The sequence below is a fragment of the Pyrus communis genome, chromosome 16 (genome assembly GCF_963583255.1).
Source record: "Pyrus communis chromosome 16, drPyrComm1.1, whole genome shotgun sequence".
Classification (NCBI taxonomy): domain Eukaryota; kingdom Viridiplantae; phylum Streptophyta; class Magnoliopsida; order Rosales; family Rosaceae; genus Pyrus; species Pyrus communis.
Genome location: NC_084818.1, coordinates 16,979,205 through 17,002,618, shown reverse-complemented (window position 1 = coordinate 17,002,618; position 23,414 = coordinate 16,979,205). Strand labels below are relative to the sequence as shown.

General features: G+C 38.5%; 3 protein-coding genes across 3 annotated transcripts; 1 reads left to right on the top strand and 2 right to left on the bottom strand.

Moving 5' to 3' along the window:
- Window positions 1-286: 286 nt before the first annotated feature.
- LOC137721033 (short-chain dehydrogenase RED1-like) lies at window positions 287-3,028 on the top strand. Its single transcript, XM_068460155.1, has 3 exons — window positions 287-712; window positions 2,184-2,343; window positions 2,646-3,028. Exons 1-3 carry the CDS (start codon window positions 376-378, stop codon window positions 2,980-2,982), a joined length of 834 nt encoding a protein of 277 aa, XP_068316256.1. The 5' UTR covers window positions 287-375; the 3' UTR covers window positions 2,983-3,028.
- A 137-nt stretch (window positions 3,029-3,165) lies between these two features.
- On the bottom strand, window positions 3,166-8,415 carry LOC137721031 (uncharacterized). The gene is made up of 7 exons (XM_068460154.1): window positions 7,955-8,415; window positions 7,092-7,339; window positions 6,661-6,819; window positions 6,342-6,498; window positions 6,043-6,185; window positions 5,855-5,890; window positions 3,166-4,021 (listed from the first exon to the last, which is right to left on the bottom strand). Exons 1-7 carry the CDS (start codon window positions 8,028-8,030, stop codon window positions 3,305-3,307), a joined length of 1,536 nt encoding a protein of 511 aa, XP_068316255.1. The 5' UTR covers window positions 8,031-8,415; the 3' UTR covers window positions 3,166-3,304.
- A 3,772-nt stretch (window positions 8,416-12,187) lies between these two features.
- LOC137721030 (uncharacterized) lies at window positions 12,188-17,038 on the bottom strand. Its single transcript, XM_068460153.1, has 5 exons — window positions 16,617-17,038; window positions 14,392-15,834; window positions 13,306-13,503; window positions 13,075-13,226; window positions 12,188-12,959 (listed from the first exon to the last, which is right to left on the bottom strand). Exons 2-5 carry the CDS (start codon window positions 15,806-15,808, stop codon window positions 12,492-12,494), a joined length of 2,235 nt encoding a protein of 744 aa, XP_068316254.1. The 5' UTR covers window positions 15,809-15,834; window positions 16,617-17,038; the 3' UTR covers window positions 12,188-12,491.
- Between the last annotated feature and the right edge of the window lie 6,376 nt (window positions 17,039-23,414).

Below are 23,414 nucleotides of genomic sequence, written 5' to 3'. Positions count from 1 at the left end.
GCAAGAGAGAGAGAGAGAGAGAGAGTAGGGAGAGAGATGTATTTGTAGGGTTGTATAGAGGATGTGTTATTCTTCCTATGCAGTGTCTTTATTTATAGCAAGAAATACAAGTAGTAATAAGGAAGAAAATTAGTATTAAATCTAATCTAAAATTTAAATAATCGCACTTTAATACAATGTTTATAACAAGAATGATAAAATGAAATAAATTGAGCACCAAAATTGTAGAGAAAATATTTAATTAAAAAACAAAGTGTCCATATCAAAACCGACCTAAAAAGAATAATTCATACCACCGTCAAAACCGAAGCAAAAAGCTCTTACTTTCAGATCGATTAATCAGGAAAAAAAAACAAAACAAAAAACCTCAGTGAAATGGAGGTGTACGGGCAGGAATTGGTTCTGATAACTGGGTGCTCGGAAGGTGGGATAGGTCACGCACTGGCACGCGCGTTCGCTGCAGAGGGTTGCGTGGTGGTGGCGACGAGCAGGTCAGTGAGATCGATGGCGGATCTTGAAGGGGACTCGCGATTTTATTTGCAAGAGTTGGACGTGGTTTCCGAGGAGAGCGTGGAGAGGGTGGTGTCGAATGTGTTAGAGAAGTACGGCCGAATTGATGTGGTGGTTAACAACGCTGGGGTCCAGTGCGTTGGTCCAGTCGCTGAGGTCCCTCTCTCTGCTCTCCAGCACACTTTTAACACCAATGTTTTCGGTACTCTCTCTTCCAATCTTTGATTTATACTTGCTGATTGTCTCTCCTCTTCGTTCATGTATTGTGATATCATTCTTGTTTTCCTATCGTATTGGGGTAATATAAACTCGGTAAGTGATGTTTGCGCACCTGTTTTTTACTCTTGTTTGCTTTTGTCACTCGGTTTTATTTTGATTTATTCAATTCAAATGTCCAAAATTAACAGGTTATACACCGGTTGAAACGAGGTGTGTGGAAATCACTTTCCTATAAGCTAGTTTATGGATGGATAATTACATTGTTTTTCGCCCAAATTGTGTAAGAGGGAGTGCAAATGTCACTTGGTGAAGATAATCTTCTAGATAATACGGAAATGGATGAAAAATGACATGCATGACATGAATCTTGGGTCCTTGTAAGAAAAAAACAACGGTTAACTTGACGGTTCATCTGATTAAGACGGTAATTGTTGAACGGACTAGTAACTTAAAGGGTTGTAAGTTTTTGTATGCCATGGACCAAATGTTACATGCTCTTAACCTTGAGAAAGACCTTTCATGGCACGGAACGTCATGGTTCTTGTGCATCCGTGCCACGGAAGTTGTGGAGTGGTGCAAAGTACAATTAACCCTTCCTCTAATTATGCGAGAAGTAGAAGAAAAAGGTATTTGGTGTCATGTGTTAGCATGGAGCTAAAATGGATACATGAATTTATGTGGCTACAAATATTATGAATGTTTTCTTCATCTTGTTTCTCTATTAGTCCCGGTTCCTATAAGCATAACGGAACTGCAATCATAGTCATGCATCTTCTGAAATCTCATCTTCTTAACCGTTGCGAGTGCATATACTCAAGGTACCGTTTGGTACGTGGGACGGGACGGAACAGAGTGGGACAAGACGTTCCGTCCCACGTTTGGTGCGCCTAAAACGGGTGGAACGAGCTGTTCCACGGAACGAGTTTTGGGTGAATTTTCGTTCCACCTCACCCCCCTGGAACGACTCGTTCCACATCCGTGGAACACAAAATTATAACCTCTCCGTCTCCTTCTTCCTCCTTGTTTTCATTCGAGAGCATCTTTACTCCCGCTCCGTTCCGTTCCGTCCTGTCCCGTCTCGTCTACATACCAAACAATACCCAAAGGAAGGGGTGTATAAGCATAACAGATTGCAATCATCTATTAGTGTCAATACAACGGTGTCATCGCGCTCCAGACTCCTATATAAGTCGTATTGGATCATTCTTTCAACAAAATTCATCTTCCTTTGATTTTTGTATGCAATACAACAGCTTGTAAACTTAAATATGCTGATTTCGGAATATGCATTGCCTCCGACAGACTGCAAATTATATATCACAACTCAGGAAGATTACGTTGCTAATCTCAATGATAATACAAAATTAGTCATTAGTCATTCCATTCTTGATCAAAGTTGTGCAGATGGATAGCATGAGTGCTTTTTGTAAACATGATGTTATGCTATTGCTTAGGTTCCGTGAGGTTGATACAAGCTGTTATCCCCCACATGGCATCAAGAAGAAAAGGAAAGATTGTAAATGTTGGAAGTGTTACTGTTGCGGCACCTACACCGTGGGCTGGTGCTTACACAGCATCCAAAGCTGCTCTTCATGCACTCAGTGATTCTTTAAGGTTTGTGTTTTGTGTTGTGTTATGCTCGGTAATGAAGTTTTGTTTACAAACCTCGTACTAGCAACAAAATAGTTCCTAGTTAATGAAACGTTTTGATTTTTCTGGGATTTCATCTGAAGATATCATTGGTTTGTGGGGAATAATGTTAAGATATGTAGTTGTACTTCTCTTCAAAATCTTCCCAGTTGACCTACACATTGGCCACATGAATTTGTCCAATTTTGTACAGCTTTGTCGTCTTATATTGTTTTATTTCGCCTCTTTATGGTTCTAACCATCCTCAAAATATCAATGTTTACTAGATTGGAACTGCGGCCCTTTGGAATCAGTGTGATCACGGTTGTACCTGGAGGAATTAGGTCAAACATCGGACGCGCTGCTTTAGCCAGCTACAACCAGATGCCCGAATGGAAGTTATACAAGCCTTTCGAAGCAGCAATCCGCGCCAGAGCCACTCTCTCACAAGGTCCTAAATCAACCCCTTCAGACGAGTTTGCAAAGAAGACTGTGGCTGCCATTCTGCAGAAGAATCCGCCAGCTTGGTTCTCCTACGGTCACCTCTCTACCATTTTCGCCATCTTATATCATCTGCCACTCTTCGTTAAAGATTTCGTATTGAGGAAAGCAATGAAATGTTGACTTGTTACTTTTTATTCTGGTTGTTTATATATCTACACTCCGTGTCTGCGATCTCTTAATACACATTGTGAGGACACTTCGTATGCGTTTTTCATTTGGTTACAATAACTACCCAGGATTATTGTAAGAAAACATACAATTATAAGTTTATATCAGATCCGCAAAGGGAAAAATTGAGAGATGAAACGCGACACCAAAATGAATAAACAAAAATTTGATCTCACTACAGAATGCTTTTCCTCAAAATTTCACTTCGGTTATATCGCCTACCTGAATTATTTAAACCTCACATTTGTTACACTGTCTACCTAAGTTATCAAACTCACTGAGAGTGATGAGGATGAGCATAATACACCATTCCGGGTGGCTGCTGAAGTGGCCGGAAACTAGGAGCGGGTGGAGGCGGCTGAGTTAAGGGTATTGGTTGCTGCTGGCTATTTTGTACAGGCTGCTGAGCCAAAGGCACCAGTGGACTCACCATATGAGGTGGGGGAGGTGGTGGCCCTAGAGGCAAATGTGGAATGCTACCATAACCATATGGGCTCATGACCCCTCCTGACGGCTGTAAATATTGTTGAGATGGCGGGTTTGGAAGCATGTGAAATTGACCTTGAGAGGTTGGGGCTTGATTCTGCGGTTGGGGAACCAATGCTGATTGGTATGAATGGTTTGGCTGCACAGAAGGCGCTTGTGATGACATAAAAACATTGGCATCCGAAATTGGCACTGACCTCTCAGGTTTGGATATTGAATCGGTGCCCGGCATAGACGTGGAGGGCTTTGTCAGACGAGCATTCTTCGCTTCTTCAGCAGCAAATGTTGAAAGAACAGAAGTCATAATCAATTGAGAAGAACTTGAAGCAGCAAGCTTGTCTGCAACCAAAGCTGCAATGGCTGCAGCTGATTTCCTAGGTGTTTGTCCGCCTATAGAATTTCCATCAGTGGAAGGACTGGTCGCACTTGATGGTTTAAACACATAATCTTCATCATTGAGCCGCTTCCGCATGTTGGTGGCTTCTTCTGCCTGTGCCTGTGCTACCTACAGTCATCAAAACATAACATATCAACTTCGGAGTCGGGATACCTTGCACTATTGTCATAATAATAAAGCTAACTAATGGTGTTCCAGCTATCTGTACCGACTGCAATCAACCACTAATGACAGAGAAAGACTCATGTTCTATATACTTTGACACAATACGACAAAAACCATGTGTAAAATAATTTAAACATCAAATAAACTGAGGGGACAAGATAGTATGCTTTTAAGGAACATCAGCATGTCAACTGTTTTTATATACTGAGATCAGTGCAAAGCTTGCTAACACAATATTTTAGAGAACTTTCAAGAATGGGAATTGAATGCATCTATTACCACAAAGGTCATTGAAAACTTGACATGATGCAATCGGACCTGGCCAGCTATAAACGGGCTACATTTGGGTGATTTCCAAGTCCAACGGAATTGACGGCCAGGTAGTAAGAAATAGACTACAAAATTAGATAAGAGGGGATTAGATATGCATTTCATGAGTATTGCCAAGGCATGCGAGAGGGATTTGAAAATGACTACTTGGAAGGAATCATTTACAAATCCCTCATACATGCCTTTGTAATTCGCATGGTGCATTTCTAATCCCCTCTTACAATTTGTAGTCCATTCCTTACTAGCTTGGCCTCAACCCCTTGAAACTTGAAAATCCCTCCACCCAAACATAGCCTACATGTTGCGCCCATGAACAGCTAAACAGGTTATGACTTGGGAGTACACAACAACAAAACAGGTTATGAATTGGAGTACACGACAACAAAGTTCTTTCACAGAACAGTATCAAGAGCAACGAGAGAGCCGGCCATCATTACACAAAAAAGTCCTAATGTCAAAATTCTTCTCCGTAGTTGATTGCTCTAGAGGGATTTGGTGTTTCTCATATTTTACAAGAGATGCTTACTTATAAATCTGATCCTATTAGAGCTCACCAAGAAATACTTGGTCCTACAATCATTGGAGGAACGACACCTAACCTGAGGATGCTCCAGAATCATTTCAATTGCTCGCTCAAGAACTACGATAACTCTTCAAGTCGTTTAAGATTGAAGGCAAGCCATGTATTAGAAAAGAAAAATCAAGGCGAGCCACTGTAATGGAAAGACGAAAGCCCATTAGAATGTCACTTTCTTGCTTTAGGAAGTGTGGCAGTAAAACACTTGGTCCAGATTATCTCGGAGAATTCCAGAGATCAAAACTCACACCAACCAAATGAACAGTTCCAAAAGAAAGGAACTGATGAGAGGTTCTATCCTGTTTTCATTTCCGTCTTCTCAGAACTTGCACCTGCCTGTGGAAGAGGACAGTAACTCATTGTGTTCATTATTTTGGGTGCTACGCAGCTCATAAATGAGTCCTACACATCCACCCATTTATATTACCTCTTAATTGGACTTGAATGATCAACCGATTCAGGTCCATGACCTCAATTGGGTCTAGGAAATTTAGCTGCCGCTTCTTGTAACAGTTCTGGTGGTCAACTGGATGCTACCTTATGACATAAGAGGTTTTCTAGCATTATAAAATATGAAAATACAATGTCCCACAGATCCATCAAACAATCTCCCAAGAAATACTATACAAGCAAAAGCAATATTCTACACTAGCGCAGTGGATTGAAGAGGAAGGCCCCTAATCACCAAGGTAATCCACAACTTGCCCCAAGAAATACTATAGAATCGTGATCAAATGGTGAAATTTATAATATGCTAATATTCCCTTCTCTTAAAACTTTTCTTTTTGTGGTCTGACATCTCTTAAAAACTTAATAGATGAAAAGCAGAAAATACAACTTTTTAAAAAATATAATTATTAGAGGCATACCTGCATCTGAGTTCGAACGTTCTCCAGTTCAGATTCCTGAAAAGATAAATGATTCTACGAAGTCAGCAAAAGCATACACCATGAAACAAAGTGTCTTGTTTAAGGAGCACTACATTCTTGCTTATTTGCATGCTTCAGTATTGAAAACATACTCAATAATTAAAGAAAATGATGGTATGATTGGATACCTGTTCATGCAGAGCTTCTTTTAATTGAGATACAAGTGCTACTCTACTTGTTTCAACTAATTTAAGTTTATCGATACACTGCTTCAAAATATTTTCTTCCTCCTCTACTTCTTTTGCTAAAGTTTTCCGCTTTGGATCTTTTGCTGAAGATAAAAGAAAATATGCATCAGAAACAACAATCTTAAAAATCAAGGCAAGATTCCATTAAAAGGATGTAATTTGGAAACAGCTGACAATATATCCTGTCAATTACTCTAGTTAATACCATAAATGTTCACTGTATAGAATTGTTAGTTTACCATTAGTACAGGCAATGTAAACATCTTTCTCCAACTTCCTTACACGGTGAGCTGCAGACTTGCATTTACTCATCTCAGCATCTTCAGTGGGATGTTCACTGATCACCAAGTGAAATGCGGATACAATCTTCTCAGCTGGGCCTCCAATAGAAAGTTTCTATTTTCCAAATAACATGAAGTTACAAATCTTTCAACAAGTACAAATGTACGAGCAAAATATGCGTCAAATTGAGCAAAGACTTATTTAAACAGAGATGGTAGTCCAAAAGAAATAAAATGAAGCAAAATGAGAAAAGTAAGAGCAGGCCCTTTTTCTCACCGTTCTGATAGAGCGTGAATCTCTTTTTACAATTCTGACTGAACGTAAGCGCTTTTTGCCACTGAGTTCCAATGGTGGAGGCAGTTCTTCCCCAAGCATTAGTTCTTTGAGGCTCCTTGTACGAGACCCAAATACTCGTCTCTCTTCCCAAATACCAACCTATCAATTTGGTAAGCAACAACAAAGTTAAGCCATTCTGCTTTACATCTTAAAAGAGAATAATAACCAGTTGGTCAAATATTCTTAAATTGGTTCACATATATAAAATAGCATTCCTTACGCCAGGTAAAGAGGAAGGGAAGAAGATTTAAAAGAGAATACTGACCAAACCCAACTCCAAATTCCAGAACTTGACTTTTCAATTACAGTTAAAGGTCATGCTGTTAGTGTCTGGGTTGATTATATGAAACAAAATCAAAGGAGGATCTTACTAATCTAGATACAACTTTCTTTCCATGATCATCGCCTTGCTCATGAACAACTTTGAGAGCTGCTGGAAGAACCTTCCAAAACTCAGCAACAAATTCATTTCCTTTCCGCTTACTGTTCTGCAGGATGTCATTTGCAAGATACAAGAGAGGAACTTTCTGAACCATCTGTGCACTATTGAATTGTTTATCCCATGTTGCAACAACCAGTTCTGCTTTGCTCCGGTGAAATATGCACCAATGCGACAAAGCTTATTACAAAGTTAAGGCAACACAGACATTAAGCATCACTTCCTCAAAATTCATACAAGATAACAAGAAATATACACCTGGATATTGTTCTAACTCATCCTTAAAAAAGAAAATTACAAAAAGAAAAGTGTTTTAATCAAATCAACAATATATACATTTGTTCGCAACTCATTTCATCCTTTGCTGCTGAAGCATCATCCCACCAATCTTGAGAGGCAAGTTAATGATACCGATAGGGTTAACCAAATGGTGTTGTGTGCCTACTTTGTCTAACTATCAAACCATCTCGTTGAACCACTGAACAAGTTGAGAGTGGAGTCGCAATAAATTTGGGAAATTAACCTTTATTCGTTTATAGCAGCAACTCAGAATTTAGTGTCAGCTATTGTTTACATTTCGAACTTTAGCAACCTACGTCAAAAGAGAGATAACTCAAAGTGTAACCCTATCAAGCAAGCATAACCGAAGCAGAAAACCAGAAAAGCCAAACTACCAACTCCAGAGATATGTTAATTCATCAGTTAGGTCAAATAACAAGAAAGTATCATTCAGAGAAAATTAAAGGGGCATTGTGAAATCTTCGAACGAAATAAATAAAAGAAAAAAAAGGATACTTTCAATGCATTGCTGGGTGCTGTTGAGCTTGGAGAGCTTGTCTGCAAGTATCTGCTCACTGAATACACTATTCATATCCTATTCCAGCAATGCACTTTCACCACCCACGCCTCCAACAATTTATACAAAACAAAACGCCCCAAAAATCATTCGAAAACAATAAAAATCTTTGCACAAAATTCAGAATAACCCACAAATTTTTCAACTTTAACCCTAAATTCGATGACGAAAGAGCTCCAGTTAGCGAAAGGCAGCAAGAGGATTGGAACAAATGTAGAGGAAGAGAGAATCAGAGATGAGAAATGTTGCACTGGGGAATACGACTACGTTGAGCAAAATTATAGAATGCCGAATTTTTATGGGAGGTTAAAGCGGGATTGATTTATAAAGAGAAGAATGGCTGAATTTGCAAAACCCTAGAAACGGTTTTCTATTTTTTAGTTGCAGGTCCCAGGCCAAGAAAAACGTTCCAAAGACGGAGTTGATGATAAAAAAATGGTCCCCTTTTTTTTTTTTTTTAAATTTTATTATTATTATTATTATTTATTTATTTATGGGGTGTTAGTGAGTTATAGGGACATTTGGCGCAATATTTTGACTTTTTGTTGAGGGATGAAGTGAGGTTTTGTTTGACGGGATGTGCTATTCACACTTTTTTTTTAACTTTTCACATGTTTTCTGAATTTTCGATCGTCGAAAATGAATTGAAGAAGATCAAATGACAAAAATTAATAAGGAGTGTGTGAGAAATAAAATAGGATGTGTGGGTATCACACCCCTTGTCTGAAACTCACACAACTAAAAATAGATATTCAAACAACTCACTCATCCCCTTCGATTCACTTTCTCTTAACAACTAACTATTTAACTTACTAATGTTATTGTTTTATTAAAAAAAAAATTTAATTTAAAAAAAAAAAACGAATCTCTAAGTTGCTGATCACGCTACAATTTAATGATATTCTTTTTCAATTTAAGTAAGAGGATTTAAATTCAAATATCATAGATGTAACATCCCACATCGTTTAGGGGAGTGGATCCTGTAAGCCTTATATATATATTCCTATCTCTACCTAACACGAGGCTTTTTAGGAGCTCACTGGCTTCGGGTTCCATCGGAACTCCGAAGTTAAGCGAGTTCGCGCGAGAGTAATCCTAGGATGGGTGACCCACTGGGAAGTTCTCGTGTGAGTTCCCAGAAACAAAACCGTAAGGGTGTGGTCGGGGCCCAAAGTGGACAATATCGTGCTACGGTAGAATCGAGCCCAGGATGTGGTGGGGACCCGGGCCGGAATGTGACAATAGATGCAAAGTTTGATACCAATTTGTTGCCTCGCCCTTTAGTTTAAATATATTTTTGTATCAAAAGAAAATCTCCAAATTACCCATTTTTAATGAGGACAAAATATTGGAAAATCGAATAATTTTTTACTCAAAAAAATAAATAAATAGAACAGCACATGGGGCTAAACAGTTTTTGGTCTACCCCTTTACAACAGAAAAAAAAAAAAGGGCAAAGGTATGCAAAAATTGGTTTCATGCAAAATGGCACAAATTGAGTTTCACATAATATTAAAGTTGAGTTTCAAGGTGAGTAGCAAAAACTAAGCCTAAAAGAAGTTAATGTTTCACTTTAAAAATCCAATTGTCAATAGGAGGAAAAGACCCAAAATCACTTTAAGGGAGCTATATTCACATTAGGATTTCAAACAATTTGAAAATATTTTCTTAAATGATAAATTGCATGAGATTTGTGGAGACTTTTGCAAAGACTAAAATATAAGAATTTTTTAATATTGTCATATAAGATTTTGAAATATTTTCTTGAAATAAATGGCTAATACAATTGATCGGGCAACGATTAAACATATTCGGGCAAGCTTTATTCATAGTCGAGTAAATTTGTTCACCGATCGTCCAAATGTTAGTATATGTAGAAAGTGTTTGTGAAAGAGAACTTACTACAAGGAATTGGGGAATCAATACTACAAGTAATGTAGCAAAGCAATACGAAAGGAACTTGTAAAAGAAGTCTTGTAAAGCTTTAATGTCTTTTTGTATGTTGAGTTGAGTCTTCTTTTTCTTTCTTTTTGTTGCCTTTTATAAAACAACCTTCTACTTCTTGAGTAAGCTTTTCCCTCTCAGTTTATTCCTTCAGATCCAAGTTGTTGATGTGATTGTTGTTAAAGGATAATTTTCCTCTTGCAAACTTGAGCTTTTATCCGCTCAAAACTATAAGTTCGCCACTGAAAAGTACTTTTCCTTCTTTCTTTTTGCTGCCTTTTATAAAACCACCTCTTACTTCTAGAGTAAGCTTTTCCCTCTCAGTTCATTCCCTCATATCCAAGTTGTTGTTGTAATTGATGTTAGAGGATAAGTTTCCTCTTGCTAACTTGAGCTTTTATCATTTCAAAACTACAAGTTTGCCACTAAAAATTACTATTTCTTCTATAAAAATGACTTAGCAGCCTTCTTTCTACGTGAAAGAGGGTTTTTTGCCGCCCATAACGACATGTCATAAAGTGTTTTTCAAAAATTGGGCTTGGCACTATTCAAATAAACACCCAATAAGTTTTTACACTTAAGTTTTTTGGCTCGGAGTTGGACGGGGCCATTGCTTGATTTCAGTCCAAACAAGAACAACTAGCACATCTAGAAAATTCTTATTCGGCCAAGTACATTGAAGGGCAACCTCTAAATTTGTTTGATGAATCTACTAGGGAGGTAACATCTAATATATTAGAGATGCAAAGTTTAGTTTTGCCAGCGCCTGATGTCTTTATGTTTCAGATTCCAGTGTTACTATTCCCTATGTCCCTCATGCCACTTGTCCTTCAATTTCTTCCGTAGAAAGTAGTTACTTTTGTCGTGCTAACTGCCAATAAGCAACTTGTTATAACCTGTATCTTAATAATGTATTTTATTCTCGAAAAGTGTGCAATAATCAAAATGCCCCTAGTGTAGCTATCTTGAATAAATGTGGACCTCTGAGTTTAATTTCAATTTATCATGTTTTCTTATTTTATTAAATTAGTTTTCATACTCCCAAGTGTGCGGCGCGAAAGCAGAATCGAATTAGAAGTTACGAAAGTTGAGTTGTGATTTTTGGAAGTTGGAGGGCAAATCTGTAATTTCCTTGAAAATTTTAAAGTTGGAGGGCAAAACCAAAGTGAAGGCTCCTCTTGGCAGCCGACTTGGTCTTACCTCACACTGTCGGAATACCAAGGTAAGTCCAAGGGTCATCCACCCTTGACATATTCAAGATTGTACACAATTCCACCTGGACTTCTCTGGGTGTATTTGCACTAAAATACACCACCGACTTCTGCGTTCATTAGGTTCAAGGCTTTACAAACATCCCTTGTTATTCACAAAAGAAAATAAAGACGAGTTTATGAATAGAAAAAGTTGCATTTTCCAGAGATTGAAATTCTAATCCCACCCCTTGCGATTCTAGTTATCTTTTATTCTTGTTTTAGTTTAAGCTTTATGTGTTTTACTTCCTCTGTACTATTTAATTTCCGATGCCCAACTTTGGGCGACTCCTTTGTACTATCTTTTGTTGACTAATTAAGCAGTTTAATAAAAAATTAATACATTGTCGTTTAACCCAAGGTCCCAATCTTCTTCCTTAGATGCCCTGAACAGGAGTAGCGATAACCTAGGTCAATGTCAATTGTAGACCCCCGAGAGAGCTTTGCCAATGCACGAAAGTCAAAAAGTAGCAATGGATCCTGAATCAATTGTTAAGAAAGAATCTCATGTTGACGAGAGGGTGAACCTTGAATGGACTTATAATAGGTTATGTTACTCCCTACATTGTCAATTGGTTTTATGGTAAAACCTCAATTTCTTCATCAATCTCGATTCAACCATGGTCTATAGGCAACACAAATCGAAATGCCTCTTGGCAAATTGGAGCCACTTTGAGTCGTTTCCAAGCCGAATTCTCGTTGCCAGATTGAAGATCTCGTGCTTCATAGTTTCCAGCTAAGTCAAATATATGGACATTCCTAGTAGCGGCCGGGATCGTAACACCCCGTAATATAAACCCCATTAATACAATGTCCAAAGATCGCAATCACATTATCAAGTTAGTACTCTGACGAAAGGAGGCCGACGTGTTTGAGAAGCATGTCCAGGGTTCGGTCAAAGCTCTTTGAATCCTTCCAGGCAGTAAAATGTTAGAAACCACCTAAAACAAGATACAAATGTACAATCCTGATTAACCGACCGTGTGAAAGAGAAATATTTCATCCAATAAAACAGACTCCAATAATTTAACTAAAGTGAAGTTTGGGAACGCCAAGATACAAATGGATTCATAAACACAATAAATAAGGCTCCGGTTTGGAAAGTTTCTACTAATAAACATAGAAACTAAGTCTCAGGCCCTCAACATAATAAAGCAGACTTAATAAAAAAACCAAAATCCTTTACGATGCGATTACAATGACCTTCCCTACATCTAACATGCTGACCGACTGACCCCAAAGAGAATCTGAACACCACCCATGGTTGGATTTTGGCACGCTCCTACTGCCTCGTATTTCTTCCCTGTTGTGCTGCAAGTTTTTCAGCCACTTGTTCTTCTGACAAAGGCAAGTAATAGATTCGGGGAGTTGACTTGGTTTTCCGAAAGAGATCATCCAAGGTGACAATTGGAAGATCAAGCTTCTCCGGTAGAGGTGGTGGAGGAGGCAGAGGAAGCCGCTCTCTTGCTGGGGGAGCTGTAGGCAAGGGTGGTGGAGGAGGGACAGAAGCAGGTGGTGGAAGCTGCTGCTGCCTAGGTTGACGGGGAGAAGGCTGCGGCTGTGAGGTGGTCGCGGCAACAGGAACAGGACCACCGCCGACAGGTGCAGCAGGAGTCTGAAAAGCCTGAAGCCGTGTTTGCACTTCCTGAGGATCAACAAACTCAACCGCTAAGAGGCGCCCACCATTGGGAGGCCACTGTAGGTTATACACAGCATTCCGTGTCTCCAAGGCTTCTTCCACTGATGAATACTGCATCAGCACAGTAATATCCACAGTAAGGGAAGAGTTTCATTTAATTTAGAGATTAAGCAGAAACAGACGGTAAAAGCATAGTTCCAAACGAGCAAATCCAGTGGGTGCTTACAGTAACATAGCAATGAGTTTTGATGTGGTCCATCCAGAAATCAGTAACAGACCCGGTTTTTCCTAGAAGTTCTTGCACAGCTTTCAGGGTGAAAGGTCGCAGAAAATGATCAATTCTAAGGGAATTAGTTGGAGCCTTCTGTGATGGTGGAACTACAACAAATAAATGATATACAAAGTCAAAACATCTGTTGATACACATTTCCATATTAACAAAAGACCAATGACTCACCAACACGTTCTTTGGGAGCTTCCTCACTCATAGTAGAGTTTGATCTCGAAAAGTTACGCTTTAAACCGGTGGTCTGGAAAGTTTCCTTGGGTGTGACCGTCAGTTTTTGAATAGGACTTTGCAGCTCTGGAACTTTAAGGCTTTCAGAGTTCCACCTGCGCCTTTTTATAGGCTCATTGCTTCCAACTGCTGCTTGATCTGCAAGGGAATTTATCCAATGAAAAGGCCACAACAATACTTGATTATTTAAAGGTAATGGAAAGAAATAGGAAAAAAAAAAAAAAAAATGAAGTGCAGAACCCAGCAATATCATTTGGAACTACTACACGATTTATGCCAATGAGGATACAGCAAGCAAAGGCAAGAATATGCACAAAACAGAAAGCAAAAATAAAAACTCTCTGGCTGTAAATAGAAAGTGGCTATAGTCCTCTTACTGAATAATTAAAATGCTGACCATCAAACCTTGATTTCTAAAGGAAAATCAATGTAAATTTAGAAACTGATTATAGTCGTCAAGATTAGTTGCTATACACAAACTGGTACATTCCTCTTATTATATACTAAGAATGTCTCTTACTTATTCCCCAACACACATTCGAAACAGTAATTCAAGTTCCTATAAAACATTGATGTACACCCTCATCTTTCTAGGTGATATATTCCAACATCCTACATTTTTTTTCTTTTTAAATAAGTAATCCAATACCCTAGTTATTAAATTCAAAAATAGCTAGACAAATTCATTAAATGTCATCACTGGGTTTCATCAATCCCTTCTCTTGAAGTTTAATTTGTTCTCCGAAATAAGTGATACAATTCATCAGTTAATTATACACATGCAATTATTGCAAGCAGGCAACGTAATATCATACATACTCCATCAGATATATGTTACCGATCAGTAGAATAAAAAAAAAAGAAAAGGAAAAAATCAGAAGCTGATGACAATTACATATGTTGCACAAGTGAAATGCAGAAACTTCATGCAATCCAACTCAAGCAGGAGTTCTCATAGTAACTTAGTGATGTGACAATTGGGTGGAAAAATATAAATAATCAAGAAACTCCAGCTAGAATGCTCACCATTAAGCTTTCTTTTCTCAGCAGGTGGGGCTGTATGATTCTTGATCTCAACATTTTCATCCATTTTGTCCAGGGAAATATCATCTCCCACAATATCAACATGACTTTCCTCATTAACAATGGGTACATCATTTTTCTCACACATCTCTCCCACATCGTCAGAATTATACTTTGAATCAATTTGTTTACCGTCCAGCACATCTTCTTCCATAGAATCATCTCCAGAACTTCTCTCTAAATTTAATTTTTCAGAGTACCCCACATCAGCACTATCATTTTTCTTGCTTATGTCTGCATTTGTATCATTGTTGTCAACTTTCTCTCCAACAGAAGCTTTGACCTGGTGTGGTTCTTCAGCATCCAGTGGATGTGAATCACCACTGACTGGGACAACAGTGCTGGATGATGGGTCAACCATCTCCGGGTTAACATCTAATTCTAATTTGACATGGTCAGCAATTATATTATCCTTTAGTTCAATCTTTTCATTAATTGACACAGAATCAGTAGAAATAGAATCATATTTTACTTCAAACCCTAAATGGCTGACCTCAGATACCTGGTAGTTTGGAGCAGAAGAGTTGACCATGACATCCCTGTCTGTAGGCTCTAAACTCTCTTTCTCCAGTTGGGGCTTTGAATCCTCATCCTCCAGCTGGGCCTTAGGATCAACATTCTCCAGCTGGGGATTTGGATTCTCATTCTCCAGCTGGGGCTCTGGATCCTCATTCTCCAGGTCGGGCCTTGGATCCTCATTCTTACGATATAGCTCTGGATCCTCATGCTCCACCTGAGGCTTTGGATCCTCATTCTCTACTATGGGCTTTGGATCCTCATTCTCCACTACGGGCTTTGGATCCTCATTCTCTACTAGGGGCTTTGGAACCTCATTGTCAAATAGGGGCTGTGAATTCCCAATTCCCTTATTAGCTTCAGTGTTCTGTGAATTATCACCAACAAATGCTGCCTCAGACACCTGAGTCTCAGTGACCCTAACACTGGTTTCCACAATAGTTGATTGAACAACCAGCTCCTCTTCAGCTATGGCACCAGCATCTTTATCAACCAGAACATAACCTTCTTGAATACCCCCTTGATCCAAGTCTGTAGCACTGGCATTAACATCAACCTGAACCGGCAAATCAACTTTTCCAGTCCTTTTACGCCCACCAGAACCAGTGCTTCTAGGTGTTTTAGCAAGAACTGTAATTGGCTCTACAACTTTATCACCATAAAGTCTGTTATCCTGGGTCGAAGCATTTTCCCCTTCAATTCGTATTGCTTCATCCAACCGTTTTACCAAATCATCCTTCAAGCCCTTGGTTGTCAAACTTCGCTTCTTAAGCTCCTCTTTTAATTCTGTAACCTTCAAAAGGTTGATTGGTCGGTCGCCAAGAATCGGATATTGATATGACATCTTCCTACTAAAAACACACTCCAACCCTGATTTAAGAAAAATACAACTAAAAAATCAATAACTCTACCAAAATCAGCAACAAAAGGAAAGCACAAAACAACAAATAAAAGGACCATGGTAATACATAAACAATACAGCTACCAAATGCCAATATGGAAGTAATCCCTGTTTAAAAGGTCAGTCAAACACTGCTTCTATTTAACAAAGCTAACATAAACAACAAAACACGTCCTGTACGTCTCAGAAACTCTGCCTACCATATGTTGTTTGCTGTTTAATAACTATGCATATTCTTTTACAATTAAGCCATTAAGTAAAAAAAAAATCTCCATTAGAAAAAGAAAAGAAAAAACATTTGATAATTTTATCAAAAAGAATGACAAAAGATAATATAAGTGACTTATTCCAATCAAATAATACGAAGTAAATGAAACTGACTTTGACCTGTATAGTAAAAATGATAGTAAACTACCTCAGTCGAATAAACGTCGGGTTGGGCAAAAACATAAAAATAACAATAGTCCCAGAATATGCAGAAATGCTTCCATAAAAATATACGCAAAGAACGAAAGATAACGTAGTAAAAATTAATAATGCAATTTCAGCAATCATACAATACGAAACCCTGAACTGAAAATTTCGTGCAAATCATCATATCGAACGAAACAAAAGGTCGTACCTTTGCTGCTGAAGATAGCACAATTATTATCTAATAAAATAGAGAAACCATAAAAGCACGAAACCAAAACCCTAGTTGCCTAAACGCATTGCAGGGGAACGAAAAGGTAAAGTAAGTGAGAAGACTTACAGGACTGAATGCTTGACCGGCTGCTGCCACGAAAGGATCAAAAGGCCCACAAAAAAAGGGGAGTGGACAATTGAAAACCCTAATTTGACAACACAAAAACCACCATTAGAGAAAGCATCAGCATCTATGAAGAAGCAAACCCAGAAAACAGATGACAAAGCTAAATCTGAATAGAGATTCTCCCAATTGGAAGAAAGAGACCCGGCGCTGGGGTCGGTGTCGTTGTTTCCTGAAAACAACCAAAACAAAAAACCAAAAAAGAAAAAGAGATAGAGAGAGGGAGAGAGTATGTAAAAACAAGCAAAATTCTTTCTTCCTTAATTTCTCTTTTGATTTGGGGAATTTGAGCGTTTTCTCAGAATTGGGATTTCTAGGGTTCCTTCCTATCTATTTTGCCTGTCTAGTTTTCTTCCTTCTTTCTTTCTGTTTGAGAAGACGAGACGGAAGTGGGTTTCTTCTAAAAATACGATATGTGTTGTTGTTGGTTTCCCGGAAATACCCTTCCCACGTGGCGAAGCTCGGGGATCTGATTGGATAGGTTATGAGGCGCAGGCCCATTAGGCCCGTCAAGGGAGGAAAATGATCATCGTCCGATCTTTTTTCTAAAGATCTTAAAGATCTTATGATCGTGACCGTTCATTGTATATCGTGCGATCACTTTCTGTTATGTACTATTTGTATTTAATTTTAAATTTTAAATTTTGAAATGATTTCTGACCACACGATGTACGATGAATGGTCACAATTACAGAATCCCTAGAAAAATGATCTAGCGAGGATCATTTTCCGTCAAGAGAAGATGGAGAGACATTTTGGTGGGACTAACTTTTAACAGCAAAGATCTCGTCAACGCATGATGTTATAAATTTAGACGTAAAATCTTATCAATTTAGGGCGGACGATTAAACTTATTGACACACTTATGAATACAAATAAGTTATACTCAAAATGCATTGGTATTATATGACAGAGTCATCATCTCTCTTTTGTACAGATAATATCGTTTGTTAAAGAAAAAAACATGCAATGATAGAGCGCACAACTATTAGCAACCATTTCGGTTTTGTTTGTTTAAATATAATTATTGTTACAGTTATCTTTGTCTTGAATGACAACTGGGTATCTTTGTCTTGAGTGGTAAAGGTAGAGATGATCACTTGGATCATCATTCTTGTTTGTTTGAGGCTTGGATGCCTCAAATGCAACTGAGGATTGCTCGTCGCTAATTGCCATGGATTATGGAGGTGAAAGGTGTGACTTCTAGGGTTTCATTTTGGTTCCCAGGAAAGAAAAGCCCTAAAGCTCATGGTACCATGTAAGAAATACTTGGTTTTCAATGTATAATTTCATCTGTCTAAATGCTTGGTTTTGTATAATACTAGCACTATGTGGCCTCGTTTGGCACACCGTATAAAGCATCAGATAGTACTAATAATATGGAGTATGGTGTTTGGTGTCTGTTTGTATTAAATAGTCATCGGATTAAATAATCCGGCCCACCTATTTTATCCGGTGAATACCCGCTTCCTTATACTCTCCAAAAGCACGGGACAATTTAGTCGGCGCTCTCTCCCTCCCTTCATTCTTCCCCTCCCTATATTCTTCTTCTTCGTTTCCCTCCCTCTCTTCTTCTTCATTTCCCTCCCTCTTTTCTTCTTCCCATCTGCTTTCTCTGCTTACAAAAACCAACCACACTCCCTCCATTTTCCCAATCAAAACTCTCCAAAATTCCAAGCAGCTTCCAAGAAACCAAAGAATCCCATAAAACCCAATTCCTCCATTGATCACCATGAACCACCACCACCACCACCACCAGGTTCCATCCAACCACCCAAAACAAGACTCTTCTCTCCCTGCATCTTCTTCTGGCTACCGCAGGATCTCCCCTGCCTTTTTGCCGCTGCATCTCTCTCTGCTTCCTCCACCACAGACTCTTCGGCGCTCTGTTTCGGATCTCAACAAACAAAGAAATAAAGATTTGTCAAATTTTTTTTCCTTCCTTTTCTTATCCGGTTCAGTACCAAACACAGTATAAATAATACGGTCATTAGTCCGATGCAACATCAAACACCCAACTAATTTAGTCAGTACTATCTAGTGGCTATTTATCATATCCGACAGAAATAGTCAGTACAGTCCGAGGTGTCAAATGAGGCCATATATATTTAAACACACACAGGCCTCGTTTGGCAGCTCGGACTGTACTAACTATTTTTGTCGAATAAGATAAATAGTCACCGGATAATACTGACTAAATTAGTCAGGCTTTTGGTACAATATCGAACTAATGACCGTATTATTTATATTATATTTGGTATTATACTGGATAGGAGGAATTCAAAGTATTAATACTTTTAAGATAAAAAACTGATGATTAATGGGACAAAAAAAATTTACACATTCACGACCACCAAATGGGTCAAATTAAAAAAAAATAAAAGAACAAAATGTTTAATTTAATTTCCAATTATGCCTTATAATTATATCTTTCATTTTAACTTCCAATTTAACATTGTCAAATGTTTAATAAGATTAAATAAATAAAATTTAAAAGTTAAAAAATTAAAACCAACAGCCACTCAATTTCTTCTTCTTTTTGTTGAAGATTAATTCATTATATTTTTTTTTTATTGAAATTCATTCTAATAATTCTGAAACTTCATCTTCTTCACCTGTAACCTTCATTCTTCAAAATTTTTATCATAAATTGAAACTTGCCACTGGCTCCATGACTTTTACAGTCTGATTTTAATTGCCTTCCTCACTGTCAAACCCCAATCCCATCAGTGGTGCGCTCTCAAAATCTCCCAACAGTGCCATTGTCAGAGCCTCTATAGCTAAATCAACGACGAGATCCTTGGCCCCGCCGCACCCCCCAAACTCCCTCCCTCTCTCTCCCTTCTTCTTCTTCCCCGACTGATTTTCAACTTTGAAGCTCTGCAATTAGCACCCACGGACTCAAAGCCTTCGACGCGCGACGGCCAGGCCTTGGGGCTCTTGTAGCAAAGGAAGACGTGACGGCCATAAGCGTTGACATCGTTGGCAAGAATGACGACGGCGAGAGGAGGTGTCATGGAGAATGAAGAGCAAGAGAAGGAGAAGGGAAACGAAGTGCGAGAGAGAAAGGAAAGGAACCAGGCTAATAATCCTCTCATTTTGGAAGGGTTTATTATGCAGGTGTATACCCTACTAAATAGGCAGACTGACTAAATTAGTCCAACGATTATTTAAAACAGGAGGACACCAAACAACCGGGTTCATATTATTAGTCCTATCCGATCTCTTATACGACCCACCAAACGAGGCCTATGTGTGTGTTTATCTATGTTGGATAACAACCACACACAATGTGTGTGTTTATGTAACATTCCACATCGTCCAGCGGAGTGGATCTTGTAAGCCTTATATGTATATTCTCATCTCCACCTAGCACGAGGCCTTTTGGGAGCTCACTGGCTTCGGGTTCTGTAGGAACTCCGAAGTTAAGCGAGTTCGCGCAAGAGCAATCCTAGGATAGGTGACCCACTAGGAAGTTCTCGCGTGAGTTCCCAGAAACAAAACCATAAGGGCGTGGTCGAGGCCCAAAGTAGACAATATCGTGGTACGGTAGAGTCGAGCCCGAGATATGGTGGGGGCCTGGGCCGGGATGTGACAATTTAAATATATGGCAATTTTAAAAAGAAATTAGAATTAAAATAGAGCTTTAATTGAATAAAAATTAAATTAAAAAGGGGAAAAGTAGGAAATGGGAAAAAGAAAGTGGATGAGTAAAATTATGGTTATGTGTGAGTGAGAAAAGAAAAAAAAAATAGCAAAAAAAAAAAGAGAGGATTTTTAAAAGATTTTGAAATCATGGTGTAGTCAAATTGGGACTTAAGAGGATTTTATAGAATGCATCCAAATCTAGAGTTGGTCAATAAGAAGAGTAAATACTACATCCAAATCTAGGTGTAGTGAGAATGCCAAAGATTAATTTGCTAGGATTTTAATGAGTGAGAGAATTTGAAACAAAATGAAGAATCAAACCCTGCCTCCTTTGATTTATTTTCACGCCCCATAAGCTCAGTCAGAAGAGAATCTGCCAACCTTTTAATCTTAATCTATACCTTCCTTATCTTCATAGTAGAACATGTCAACCTCTTTGTCTTTGCATTGTTCTTTGTTGCATGTAAAGATCATTTTGATTTATGTTCTTGTGTTGAATAGGTTTGTTAATTTTGAGATTCTTTGGTTAATTTGGAAAATTGAGATCAAATCATTCATGAGTTTCTTGTTTTAGTTCTGCAATTGGATGATTTTAGTGTGATTGTTAATTTTTTGAATTTGTGTTTAATCTTAAGGTGTAGTCAAATTAAGATTTGATAGGATTTTAATATACTTTAAAAATAAGGTGTAGACAGTTAGGATTTAAAAAGAGGATTTTAATAGATTTGAAGTCATGGTGTATTCAAATAAGAATTTAAGAAGATTTTAAAGAATAAATCCAAATCCAAGGGTAGTCAATTAGAATTTTAAAGAATACATCCAAAACTAGTTATAGTGAAAATACCAAAGATTTACTAGGATTTTACTGAGGGATGGATTTTGATGGATTTGAAGGTGAGTGGTATAAATACCAAATGCCATCAAGAATCCAACCCTCCCCCCTTGATTCATTTTCAGCCCCTTAAGCTCATATGGATGAGAACGTGCCAACCTCTTCGTCTTTATCTTTACCTTCCTTTTCTTCAGAGTAGAACCTGTCAACATCTTTTGTCTTTGCATTGTTGTGTATTGTCTGTAAATACTGTTTCAATCTGTGTTCTTCTATTGGTTTGTTAATTTTGAGATTTTTTGGTTAATTTGGAGAATTGGGATCTAATCATTTGTACGTTTCTTGTTTTTGTTCTGCAATTGGGTGATGTTGGTGTGATCTTTAAATTTTGAATTTGTGTTTAATCTTAATGGACGATTCTGATTGTCGTTGTCGTTGTTTAGTGGTAAGAATAATGGGTCACTTTTATTTTGTTTGATTGATGATCTTTAGGGTTCACCACCCCTCATCCCTCCCCTCGACCCACCCAATGCAACTCTAACAATGGTACAATCCCAATTGAATTCTATCCTTGTACAATTTCAATCCAATTACAGTTGTAGAATTCACAAAAAAATAAAATTGGAAGAAAGGAACTTGTATATTCAAAAATACATAATTATGGCCTCCTATAATTTGCACATTTGATTCATACAAAAGATTTGAATGGGTTCACTTCATTTTTTTTTTTTTAATTTTAATTTTGTGGTCTGATCAAGTATAATTTTAAGATTGATTGAGTTTGAAGTGGTTGGTCATGGGTGGATGTGAGTTTAAAGGAGGGAAGATTCAGATGACAAAGGAAGATAAAGAAGCAAGGGCTGCCAAACTGAAGAAAGAGATATCTAAACTACATATTAATGGCACTCCCTTTGTCAACTAAAAAAAACTAATGAAATTACAAATATAACCTTTAATACATAAATGAAAAGAAAAAAATGTGGGCATTAAAGAAATTTCACACAAATAAGTTCTTATTGTTTTTTTCTAAACCTCACACCATATCAATCTATCACTACGCTTTAAACTCACTATATATATATATATATATCTCTTTCTCTCTCCTTAACTACCAACGCCTTTTTTTTCGGATGACTGCCAATCCCGTTAAAAATAGATATGTCACATTCCGGCCCGGGGCGGATCACTTCCCGGGCCCGCTCCACCACCGTAGCATTATATTGTCCGCTTTGGGCCCCGACCACGCCCTCACGGTTTTGTTTTTGGGAACTCACACGAGAACTTCCCGATGGGTCACCTATCCTGGGAGTGCTCTCGTGCGCTACTCGCTTAACTTCGGAGTTCCTACGAAACCGGAAGCCAGTGAGCTCCCAAAAGGCCTCGTGCTAGGTAGGGATGGGAATATACATTTAAGGATCACTCCCATGGGCGATGTGGGATGTCACAATCCACCCCCCTTAGGGGCCCGACGTCCTCGTCGGCACACACGCGACCAGGGTTAGGCTCTGATACCAAATTGTCACATCCCGGCCCGGGGCGGATCACTTCCCGGGCCCGCTCCACCACCGTAGCACGATATTGTCCGCTTTGGGCCCCGACCACGCCCTCACGGTTTTGTTTTTGGGAACTCACACGAGAACTTCCCGATGGGTCACCCATCCTGGGAGTGCTCTCGTTTGCTACTCGCTTAACTTCGGAGTTCCTACGAAACCCGAAGCCAGTGAGCTCCCAAAAGGCCTCGTGCTAGGTAGGGATAGGAATATACATTTAAGGATCACTCCCATGGGCGATGTGGGATGTCACAAGATAACTCCTTCCCATAAAAAAAAATTAAAAAACAATATTTGAGAAAAATAAAAATTATATTTCTCACACATTGCTAGCATAAATTGGTTGTTGTTGGTGCTGAAAAAGGATTTGAGAAAAATATAATGCTTTTTATTATTAATATTTGAAAAAAAAAAATCTAAAAAATGCTTTTTAAGTGATTGGAAGTCTATGAAAATCCACCAAAATCTATTATAGATTTTGCTTCCACACTCTTAAGCAAGAGTGTGGAAGGCTTTTTGAATTTTTTTCTAGTTAGGTAAAGTGTGAAGCTTCCTCCTTTCAAGGATGTGGGAAGCTCTCTCCCTTGGGTGTGGGACGTTTTCTTCCTTCAAGGGTGTGGGAAGGGAGGAAGCTCTCTCCCTTCAAGGATGTGGGAAGCTATCTCCCTTGGGTGTGGGAAGCTCTTTATAGGACCTCATAAATTGATTTTGCTT

Bases quoted from the DNA above. Each gene is read 5' to 3' on its own strand.
- LOC137721033 (XM_068460155.1), top strand. From the start codon at position 376: ATGGAGGTGTACGGGCAGGAATTGGTTCTGATAACTGGGTGCTCGGAA. The intron at 713-2,183 runs GTACTCTCTCTT...GCTATTGCTTAG, and splicing joins TTTTAACACCAATGTTTTCG to GTTCCGTGAGGTTGATACAA. The intron at 2,344-2,645 runs GTTTGTGTTTTG...AATGTTTACTAG, and splicing joins GCACTCAGTGATTCTTTAAG to ATTGGAACTGCGGCCCTTTG.
- LOC137721031 (XM_068460154.1), bottom strand. From the start codon at position 8,030: ATGAATAGTGTATTCAGTGAGCAGATACTTGCAGACAAGCTCTCCAAG. The intron at 7,340-7,954 runs GTATCCTTTTTT...CTTTGTAATAAG, and splicing joins CACCCAGCAATGCATTGAAA to CTTTGTCGCATTGGTGCATA. The intron at 6,820-7,091 runs GTAAGATCCTCC...CCAAATTGATAG, and splicing joins AGAAAGTTGTATCTAGATTA to GTTGGTATTTGGGAAGAGAG.
- LOC137721030 (XM_068460153.1), bottom strand. From the start codon at position 15,808: ATGTCATATCAATATCCGATTCTTGGCGACCGACCAATCAACCTTTTG. The intron at 13,504-14,391 runs GTGAGCATTCTA...ATTCCCTTGCAG, and splicing joins TGAGAAAAGAAAGCTTAATG to ATCAAGCAGCAGTTGGAAGC. The intron at 13,227-13,305 runs GTGAGTCATTGG...TATTTGTTGTAG, and splicing joins AGCTCCCAAAGAACGTGTTG to TTCCACCATCACAGAAGGCT.